Source organism: Astatotilapia calliptera, chromosome 11 (genome assembly GCF_964374335.1).
Source record: "Astatotilapia calliptera chromosome 11, fAstCal68.1, whole genome shotgun sequence".
Taxonomy (NCBI): Eukaryota; Metazoa; Chordata; class Actinopteri; order Cichliformes; family Cichlidae; genus Astatotilapia; species Astatotilapia calliptera.
In genome coordinates this window covers 16,963,196-16,974,674 of record NC_137432.1, presented here as the reverse complement: position 1 = coordinate 16,974,674, position 11,479 = coordinate 16,963,196, and the positions used below count along the sequence as shown (strand labels likewise).

Here is an 11,479-nt window from a genome sequence, read left to right as displayed (position 1 = left end):
CAGCCATCCCATAGATGGCGACATGACGACGTGTAGCGAGTTGCGGATCAGCTCAGTCTAAACAGATTAGAATACTTTTATATTTATTTATTTGCTTTTTTTTTTTTAACAATTTAATTCTATTTTTTTTCCTCTTTTTTTTTAATTTGTAATTTTATTTGACAAAAGAGGGATCATGACCACGGGAATGATCTCATGAGTAACTGAATGATTGTTCCCGTATTCAGTGTGGTTCGGAGCCTCAGTTATCTCATGAAGTGATATGAAATTTAATATATATCTTCTCATTAAAATTCATTTTAAAATTTTACTATAAGACTATGGAGCAGCTTGATAAAGCAGAGCCTTATAGTATTGTCAAACTGACCAGCGTTAGCAGCGAGAAGCAGATGGGGGGCGGGGTGAAGTGCAGCTTGACAACTTCAGACTACAGACCAGAGTCTTGCAGAAGGATGCTGCGTGTCAAGTGGGCAAGTATCGGTTAACTTATAGAAAAAAAGCACGGGGGGGAATATGTTGATCTAAAGAGACTCGAGGAGAGGAAGCTGGATTTCCTGAGCGCACACAGCTGCATTAACGGGATTACTATTTGGCAGCAGGAGGAGATATTAAAAAATATGTAGGAGCCGTGCGTAAAAATCCACAAGATTCCTCCGAGGGGGTTGAACGTCAGTGGGAGGACTGTGCCAAAAGCGCGACTTGAGCAGCAGCTTATTCATGCAAATTCATAAAGTCATAGGCGTGCCTTTTGGGCGATGGAGTCACAGTCGGAAAAGCAAACACCCTCCTGGATCATCAGCGACCTTCAAAGACTGTGATGCGCAGCGCTCGGACGCATTGACAGCAGCACCGAGGCAAATGTTTTAAAGGCGTAAAAGAGACAGAAGAGAAAGTTAGGGCTCGCTCTTCCGCACGCTTTTGTTAGCGGGCTCAGATTCTCCCTTAGCTCAGCCACCAGCTCGACTGCTGCGCCACTTCTCCGCTTGGATCTCCAACCAGAGTGCGCAAACTGTAACGCACAGCCACCAGCCCCGCTGCTCTTTAATATATATATATATTTATTTTTATATACATATTATTTCTGTTTACAGTCACTTTGGACTATTTCAAATACTGGCACTCCTCATGCGGAAGACCCTACTGTTTTGAGAAAACGATTGAATTTTGTTTTATTGAAATTCCGGAGGACTTCAACACCATGTCAGAGGACGATAGCAGCTCCACTACCAGCTGTGTGTCCGACACAGACAGCAGCAACGTCAGCGTCCTCAGCTGGGAGCAAGTGCAGCGACTGGATGCCATCCTGACGGAGACCATCCCGATACACGGCCGGGGAAACTTCCCCACTCTGGAGATGCAGCCGCGGCAGATAGTTAAAGTGGTGCGCAGTCGGATGGAGGAAAAACAGATCCATGTCCGGGACGTTCGATTAAACGGCTCTGCGGCCAGCCACATTCTGCACGAGGACAGCGGACTGGGCTATAAAGACCTTGACCTCATATTTTGCGCAAATATGAAAGGAGAGAGTGATTTTCAGACTGTGAAGGACATAGTTTTGGACTGTCTCCTGGATTTTTTACCCGACTGTGTGAATAAGGAGAAAATAACCCCTTTAACGTTAAAGGTAGGCTACACACGCCCTGGCAGATTTTTATTTCTGCTTCAGATTTGTTAGATTAGTTTTATATATGTGATAAGATTGAATTGTATTTGTGCCAACAGGGATTAGCGACCATTACGCACAGCTTAATGTGCAATTAGATCACTTTAGTGATAGTTAAAAAATTTGTTTGCTGTAGTTAAGAGGATCGAGTTAAACCAATTTGGAAGGGATCCTGAGCTCAGCCATATAAGTACATTCCATAGCCTTTAATATTGAGGTCAGTAGCATTAATAGCTCAACAACATACAGTAATTACTTGTATAAATATAGGCATTAAATTCAAATCCTTACTGTACAATGCAAAGTTAGGCAGAATTCTACTGAATTAGTAATTGCAGCTTCAGTTCTATTCACTTTGTTTGTGCTTCTTTTTCTCTCACTCTCTTTCACCCTCTGCACACTCACTCATTTAGGAAGCCTATGTGCAAAAGATGGTGAAGGTGTGCAATGACTCAGACCGCTGGAGTCTCATCTCCCTCTCCAATAACCGGGGGAAGAATGTGGAGCTGAAGTTTGTGGACTCTCTCCGGCGGCAGTTTGAGTTCAGCGTGGACTCATTTCAGATCAAGCTTGACTCTCTGCTGCTGTTCTATGATTGCTCAGAGAACCCCATGGCTGAGACCTTCCACCCCACCATCATGGGCGAGAGCGTGTATGGTGACTTCAGTGAGGCTCTGGACCACCTACGTCACAAGATAATCTGCACGCGGAACCCGGAGGAGATCCGTGGAGGGGGTCTCCTGAAGTACTGTCACCTGCTGGTGAGGGGGTTCCGGGCTGCGTCAGAGTCAGAGATGAAGTCCCTGCAGCGCTACATGTGCTCGCGCTTCTTCATTGACTTCCCTGATATTGGCGAGCAGCAGCGCAAGCTGGAGTCCTACCTTCAAAACCACTTTGTGGGCCTGGAGGACCGCAAGTACGACTACCTGATGACCCTCCACGGAGTGGTCAACGAGAGCACCGTGTGTCTGATGGGACACGAGAGACGGCAGACCTTAGGGCTCATAGCCATGCTGGCTGTACGTGTCCTGGCTGAGCAGAATGTCATCCCCAATGTGGCTAATGTTACATGTTACTACCAACCTGCTCCTTATGTGGCAGATGGCAACTTCAGTAACTACTACATAGCGCAGGTGCAGCCAGTGTTTGCTTGCCAGCAGCCTGCCTACTCCACCTGGCTGCCGTGTAACTGAGTATCCCTAAATGAGAGAGGAAGGAGGGATCCTGATGTCTTTAAACAGGAGCGAGTGGCACAGTCGTACCCTTAACCCTGCACAGTGCTTGACAGCTGACTGAAAAAAAGGCATCCTTTTGTTCTGTGTTTTGCATCAAAGCTTCTGCTTTTGTTCATACTTTGAGTATGAATGGTAAATCCAGAACAGTTGGCAAAATTCAGATGTGATTATCTCACATTTACCGAAACACCGACAGTCTCCTGATCCTGCCCAGGCCAACCAGGTTCGGAAAAGACTCATTTGGATAGCTTGGAAGCAATATCTGAGTTTTAAGGCCTTGAATGCCAGCTGCAGACGTATCATTGACACTGTGCAGAAGACTGATTCAATCTTTAATTGAAACTCATTAGCCAGCATGTTGCAGCAGCAGCAGCAGCAGCAGCCCAATCAGCTGCATCAGAGTCTTTAAGCGAGACACTCACATGCACTTTGAGGTGAAATCAGAGGTGCACAGTGCTCCAAAGCGCGCCGTGCTTTACATCATCTGAACCGAGGTGAGATCCTATTAAACTAGAGTGGACAACAAACATCACCTCACATTTGGATATAATTCTTGTTGTTTACAGACCAAAGATTTTTTTTTTCTAACTCGAATACCCCACCCACTTTTAAGGGAGAAATAGAAACAAAATATGAAGCTATTGTAATGTCTGTTTGTATATGTGAACATTTATGTGTTTATAAAGTGCCTATTGCCTCACAGCAGGCAGAGAAAAGAATGAGCAGGCCACATGACCCCCTACGCTGTTTATAGACAGTAGCACCCCCAGAGGCTTGTGAATGTATATGTGAAATCCTGCACAGTCAGTGTTTGTGTACACGCGTGTGTTCGGGTGAAAAAGGAGCACTGTTTGTGTGGATTTTGCAGTAAAGTAGCAGCCAAACGTACGAACGAAAAGTTCCTGCAAGGTTCACGTTTCCTCTTGTGTATATTCAGTAAACGTCCCAGATTACCAGCATGTCATGACAGAGCCCGATTAAATATCAGCGACTTATGGAGTGACAAACAATGTTTCCTGTATATTTTGTGTAGTGGTGCTTCACTTTTTCTCATCTGAGAAGAAAAACAAAAACAAGGAGGGGTGGGAGTGACAATAAGTAGATGATCGATGCAGGGAGAGCTCGATCGTAGACTGTGTTCCTCAGTTTTGGAGGAGGCTTGCAGAGACACCTCAGATGATGAGAAACTGTTTGCTGTAGCACCCTGGCAGGGAATTCCGCAGCTGCTGCTGAAGAGCTTGAACTTAGCTGGGAATGCAGATACTCTGTTCAGGAAATGTAGTGCCAAACACTTAGGCGTCTCCTCCCTCCTGCCCCTTTGTTGATAGCCCTAAAGTTTAATGAGGCCATTGTTTGAAGCAGATGCTGATAGAGAAAGAGAGGCAGAAGAGAGTGAGACGCTAGTAGGGAAAAAACCCAACTGATGATCTGGAGAGATGGGTGCAGCTGGTGATGGGGTTTATCTATCTGGGGCTACTGTGTTTTACTGTACAAACTGTCTTTGTTAAGGTCAGATTACAGCTACAACTTGTCGGAGAGCTTGAAACCAAACCATCCTGTTATCAGCGCCTGCTTTAATTATCTGCTCATTGAAACAAAGAATGGAAAGCGAAGAATCCCGCATGCATGCGTCCACCTCAGCATCAGACGACTAAGTTGCACCTTATGTTTCCGTTGTGAGGGTTGATGGTTATTAATGTTTTTCTTTTTTGATTTTTTAAGGCTTCATTCCTCACCTGTTTTGAAGAATTGTGTATAAATATATGATTACATGCTTGCTAACTATACTGTAGCTTTTTTCTCCCCCAGCTGCATTAAGACAAAAAAATCTGAAAACATCCGCGACTAGCATCGTGTCAGTACTGCAACAAAAAAAGAAATTCTCTCGATGGAAAAGCATTTCGCTCTCATCCCCTAGTCTGGTGACCCATAACTTCTTTGCTCAGTTGTTTCTTCTAAATAGCTGTCCATGCTGATGGTATCCTTTGGATTGTGCAGGCAATGTATTGTAATTTTATACTCAGTGAAGTCCTAACAGTGGACTAGCTAGTGGCTCCAGTCTGCTTGTCAGCTAGTGATCGTGCCTATCAGTTAGAGATTGTGGGTTGCTGCAGCGTCTTGTATGTGTTGTCCAAAGCTCAGTTTCATGCAGTCTTTTACAAATCGCAAAAGAAAAGAAAAAAATCTTTGTCATGTATGTATATTTTTTATGATTGTTATTTTTATAAATGTATCAGACACTGCAGGTGTTGCAGTGATTTTCAATCTGTGATCGAGCTTCAGAGGAAATGTTCTCAGTAGCTTTTTTTTTGGTTTCTTTTTTTTTTGCTATATTATGTTATTTGTCCAATGGGTCAAAAGGTTAAAGATGTTTTCCTCAATAAAATATCTGAAAACCAGATTTGTTATGTCTTCTGTTATGCATCTGTTTGACTGTAAATCAAGTTTACTGCACTGGTTTGCTCCAGAAACAAACTTCCTGCCAAATGCAAGAAATTACTCATTTATCGATTAACCTCAGATTTCTTTTTTTAGAGTCGTAATCTCTCTTTTTTTCTTCTTTCTTTCTTAACTGTCGTGAGCCATTCAGTGGTTTTCACATAGGCTCCCCGCTTACTTGCTGGGAAAGTCAAATCCCTGTCACGGCCTGCTGGGCCCAACAGGCCCAGCCAGAAACCCATCCAGAACTGGCTCGTTGCTGCCAGAAAGAGCTGTTGAATGTGAAGGGATTTGCGTCCACCCAATAAAAACAGACTTTAGCGCTTTTGCAGAATGAATATCTTTGCCTGCTCATCGAATTCTCTCTGTTAACAAAACCCCCCCACCCCTCCAGCCCCTCCATATGCCGACAGAAATGCAGTGACGATCAGCGCTGAGGCCCACTGTGACCAGAGTCCAAATGTTTCATGGCTGTCAGGCTGAAAGAAAACTTGCCACAGCAGAGCTGATTGTCACACAGGTCACATGACAGACTGTCCTAGATACAGAAGGATATAGAGATGTAAACACATAATGAGTAAGAGATTCACTGTACCACATGGTCCTATATATAGTCGATAAGATAAGGACATTATAGCTTGAACTTAAGCGCATTTGCAGCTGATTAAATCTGAGCAATAGAGGAATGATTGGTGCTCTAAACAGTAGAGCACCTACAGACAAGAGAAATATTTGCTGTGTATGCCTATGCGTTCTACTGGACCTTCCACTCCTACAAACTACAGGATAGGTTCATATGCTAGTACTGTAAACAGTACTAGCATTCCTACACACTGAAGAAAAGGAATTTTTTTACTATCTCTATATTCAGGTGAAAAGTTGAGGGCTCTTTTTTTTGCACAAAACAAGTTCTGCAGGCTTTTAACTTCCTAAAACTGCATTGTAGGAAGTTCCATTGACCTACAAAGGAACTGCTTGAGGAAAACGCCTCTTTATGTCCAGTATTGACCAGTTTACTTTACAAATATTGACCTGAAAAGAAAGTGAACATTCCTTTAACTAAGAGGCAGTTTTAAGATGTGATCACACCAACATATGAATCCCTAATCAAAAAATACCCCTGTGGTAGTTAAGGCTAAGAATTCATTCTAATCTTAACTTCACACCAGCCAAAGTACTCAAAAATACTTTTGTGGCAGTTCTCGCTACAGTTAGCATCTCCAGGACCACGTTTTGTCATGATGACACACATAATAGGCAATACCACTGCAATATAGATTCCTTCCATTATTAACAGGACCAAGCACAATGCTGCATATGTCCTTCTTTAACGCTTTCCTCCAGAAAGATGACATCGAATGACCTCTCCATTACCTTTAATGATGAGTTTTGACACCAAGTGTGTATGTCAGTGAATATGTGGTTTGACGACCATTAGGGTAGCCCTTGTATGCCGTATAGGCAGAGATTACGCTCACTAACTGATGCACACCCAGTCATTTTGTTCTGGAAATTTGACAGAAATTGCTGAGTTTAGAAAACAGAAGGGTTACCTCTAGTAAAGCAGTGCTAGTCAATACTTTTGGTTCCCCTGAAGGTTTCTTCCTGTTAAAGGGGAGTTTTTCATTCCCACTGTCTAATTGTTGGGGTTTTGCTGTATTAAGGCCTTAATGCAGAGAATGTGTGGAAAAAACAACACAAAATTCTGAATTTTTTGAATGCATAGTTGTTGTGTAATGTATACACACTCCAAATATGTTGTGATTTTGAGAAATATTCATCCTTAAAAGACACAGTGTGAAAAAAATGAAGTCAACATCAAGCGATGATGAGCTGGTCCTGAGGTTCTACATAAGGAAAGGAAGAAACTGAGGTTTTGGGTTCATCCAGTTTTCATGAGAAGGCAGCAGCAGGGAGAGTTTCGTGGTTTCATCCAGGAGTTGAAGCTGTATCGTGAACGCTTTTGTACAACATATTTCAGGATGTCAGAGGGGCAGTTTGAACTCTTACAGGCAGAGTTGGGACCACATCTAAGGAGGCAGAGAAACCATTTCAGAGAGCAGATTGACCCAGAGCAGCATCTAACTGTGTGTCTGAGGTAAAATATTATTATTTGACCATTTTTATATCATTGTAAATTCAGTACTAGTGCATATTTTGAAGTGCACGTGCACTTGTCGCTAAATGCAGCGATCTGATTAGTCAGATCTGTTCATTTGGATCCCAAAAAAGTTGAGAATGATCCTAAAAAATAAATGCTGCAAAATCGTCCTATGAAATAAAGTGGTCGGTATGAAAGGCTGTATTAGGAGTAGGTGAGGCTGAGAAATATTTTTAATACACAAAATATTTGCATGTATTGCATGAACATTACACACGTGGTGTATAAATGTCTTTATTGTAGGGTCTTTACCTTACAATAAATGTACCTTGAGGTAACTGTTGGGATTTATATACAAATTTTATATAAATAAAATGAACAGAGGATTAAATATCTATGCTGGTGTCACTTATAATCATAATTACACAAAGTGTTATTCCATGTTTTCACCATCTATCTTTCAGCCCATTTTGGGGGATTTTAAATAAGTAACTTCTACTTTACTTTGCTTTATTCCTGCTCGTCTAACAGAACTTTTTAATTTCCTTTAACCAGCACACTTTGTGCGCCTCTGCTTAGAATCAAAGGCTAAAAGTTCCGTTTAGCAAAAGAGAATATGCCATTTAGCAACTACAGGTTAAAAATAAACTGCATATAGCAACCATCAACCTCTCTACATGTGAATTAGCATTTTGAAACCTCAAGCATTTTGCCTTTTAGCCTTTTGTTGTTTTTGTTTTGCAGCCAGAACATATTTAAACAAGATGGCAGACTGGTCATTTATCGGTGTTAGCAAACATTCTTAGCAAGGTACACCCATAGACCGTATAGCTACGATAAAGGTGTGTGACATAGATATACATACATAGTTTTTGTACAAGCTAATAGTGTCAATTAACTGCATGGCAAACCATATTATTTGTCAGATAACAGCTATAGCGCAGTTCAGAGGTCCAAGAGCCCTAAACTAGTTTTATTATGACACTTCAGTGTTTAGGGATGGGATCCATGGAGATCGACTTGTTTCTGGAGAGTAGAAGTGGCCATTCAAGGAATTTCCCTTTTTTTTGGCACAGTTTCCTCTTATCTCTCAGAATTTAGTGGAAACCCCCCAAAAAAAAACTAAAAGGAGAGATGTCATAATCAGATTGCTAGAAACACAAGCCTAGATGCAGTTTAATGTTTCTCTATTCTATAAGTGATGGCTACTTGAGTTACGTTTTTAACATTTTTGGCTGGTTGGCAGTGTTTTGTTTACTGATATTTGTGCCTTTATTGATTTAGGGGCCAGTGTGCACCACACATCTTTGATACAGTATCTAATGCAGTACTCATCAAGGCTACTCCTTGGCATTTGTTGGGGCATATAAAAGACAAGGAGTGTGCAAATCATATCACCAGAGGCCCAGTATCATTCATATAGAGCCTAAAATAACTTAAAGTATCAAATGTCAAAGTTGTGTAACATCACCTTTATCATGTTGTCCTTCAACCGTCAACCAGCAGGAATATTTATTTGCTTATTGTCAACGCCTGCCTTCTGGTGCTGTTAGTCTAAGTCTTAATTTCAAGCATCACTCTACTTAATCCTCTCTTAAGAACCCATCTCATTTGTGGTTGGCTCTATAAAGAAGTCAGATTGATGTAATGGCGCCAAAGGACCTAAATCTCAGGTCCCTAATTTGAGATGCAGCATGAAGTGAAGTAGCCCTCTTAATTTAAGGGAAGCTTTGATTTAGAGTTTAAAGAGAGAGTTCTGAAAGACTCCTACCACAGTAGGTAGCTGGCAGAGGGAGATAGATGAAACAGAGGGAATCCACACAGTGGATCCAGTGTCGTTATAATTATCTGTTTACCTTTAAATAACGTCTAAGACACTTGTCATTCATCCTGTAGTTCTTCGTCCCTTCTGGTAGTCTGTACTCATCTGTTCTTTAATGGCTTTTCCACCGCAAAGATTGGAGAGTGGCTGGCTTCATGTGATTTTGCTCCTTTTTTCCTTCCCTGTTGCTGTGAAGAATTTTTTCCAGATGAAGGTTTTTATGGAATAAGTGGGAACTGTTTGGACCACAGCATTACCAAACCTAGTTTGGTCCCGACTCCAGTCCACTGGTGAGGAGCTACAACTGTGGCCAGACTAATATGCTGTTTCAATTTCTCTAAAATCCCAGTTATAGGAACATTTCAGTATTGTGTGTGTGTTTTTCTTTTTCAGTAGTGTGGGATACTACTGAGCAGACAGCATAAAAGCCCAGACCCCCCCTAACATACACACACACATACACACAAATCTTGTAAACAGATTCCACACGGGTCAGTCTGTACAAACAATAAGGAAACATCCATCAGGCATGCTAGCAGCCATAAGTGAGATAAGAGTGAAGGTCAGCTGCAGGCCGACTTGCCTTTGGCAATGCTTTACATCAGCATGTCCCACTCAGTGTGCTCAGGCTGTGCTGTGTAGAATTTGTATTTACAGCAAGGTTTCGGCCATCATACCAGACTGTCTCGTGACGTGACCCCGTTTCCGTAGCCCTTCATGATATACAACCTCATCCAGTTTAAAATGGGCTGGAAAAAACCCTCCACGATTTCCTTTACTCAATCAAGAGACTTTGAAAAAATAAAGATTTATAAGGTTTGAAATGTTAGTCAAAGTGATCAAAGGTATCATGAGTAAAATACACCATTCACCCATGATTGAGTTCAGTGACTGGGACAGTACAGTCAGAGCTCTGAAAGATTCAGTGACCAATATAAAGAGTCAAGATATTCAGGACACTGAAAAGAACTGCTTTACACATCACTTTCCCCATCACTGTAGGAAACTTTCCCAAGTCACCCTTATAATAATCATGTCAAACTAAATTACTGGCTATCATTACCTTAATTTGGGCCTTGTTTCATGCTTTAAGCGATGCATATCTGTCTCCTGCTTCACCCTGTGGCAAATTTCTGTCACTCTGTGGAATGTGCAAAACATAATAGGAAAAAGGTTATATTTAAACATGCACTCATTAATGGGTTTTCATCAGCAAAAGGTTAAATGACTATTTTACACAAGAATGTGCATTTGTAGTATCGACCTCACATATTCTGATTTGAAATCCACTCTGTGCAGTCTTTCCAGCATCAGACGCAAAGACTTAGCATTAACCTAGCTAGTCGGCGAAGTTAAGCTATTAGTTTAGCGACATTTTCCTAATGAGTTGGTCGAGTTTACTAGATGGCTGCAAACACAGATACAATAGCAAGGATTTCTTAACCTGTTAATAAGTCTTTGTTGAGACTACAGTTTTTAAGATAGTTTAGTGATATTAAGATCTCTCTCTTTCTCTCTCATGGCCTGCAATGTATTGTTCATTACTAATTAAAAGGTGTTGAGTAAATATATTGTAATATGTGGTCACAAGAATGTTTAAATGCTTTCCCCAACTCTCTGTGCATATGAATGACCGTGAACCTGACCTCACAGCCCACTTTTAGTCAGTAGTTCTGGTCAAATGTATCGTTTCTAAGATTGGGGAAACCTGCAGTCAGCTGAGAGTGAAGAAGTCAATTAGATCAGCGGTCCCCAACCTTTTTTGCACCACGGACCAGTTTATGCCCGACAATATTTTCATGGACCGGCCTTTAAGGTGTCAAAAATAAATACAACAAAATAAAACTAATACCGGTACCGAAAAAAAGTAGATTTATTCATAACACACGTGAAAAGACCCAGGAAAACCGAGTTAACGATAAAAACGATAACAAAATAACGCTGAAAACCGATAAAAACCCTGAAAACCATACATTTCACACCTGAGCCTCAACTCTCACGGCCCGGTACCAAATGACTCACGGACCGGTACCGGTCCGAGGCCCGGGGATTGGGGACCGCTGAATTAGATGAGTGATGAAATGTTTCTCCCACTGAAAACACAACATCCAGATGAACTGAATCAACTCTGTGACACTCAAAGAAGTTAGGTTTAAAGGTTGAAAAGGTGGTTAGCACTGCTGCCCCACAGCAAGAAGATCCTTGGATTGAATCCATCA

General features: G+C 41.6%; 1 protein-coding gene across 1 annotated transcript; it reads left to right on the top strand.

The window, feature by feature from the left end:
* The first annotated feature begins 803 nt into the window (after positions 1–803).
* tent5aa (terminal nucleotidyltransferase 5Aa) lies at positions 804–3,559 on the top strand. The gene is made up of 2 exons (XM_026185601.2): positions 804–1,624; positions 2,077–3,559. The coding sequence occupies exons 1-2, from the start codon at positions 1,199–1,201 to the stop codon at positions 2,854–2,856; spliced, it is 1,206 nt and encodes a 401-aa protein (XP_026041386.1). The 5' UTR covers positions 804–1,198; the 3' UTR covers positions 2,857–3,559.
* Positions 3,560–11,479: the final 7,920 nt, after the last annotated feature.

Coding starts and splice junctions, on each gene's coding strand:
- tent5aa (XM_026185601.2), top strand. CDS start 1,199: ATGTCAGAGGACGATAGCAGCTCCACTACCAGCTGTGTGTCCGACACA. Junction 1,625..2,076: donor TAACCCCTTTAACGTTAAAG/GTAGGCTACACA, acceptor TCACTCATTTAG/GAAGCCTATGTGCAAAAGAT.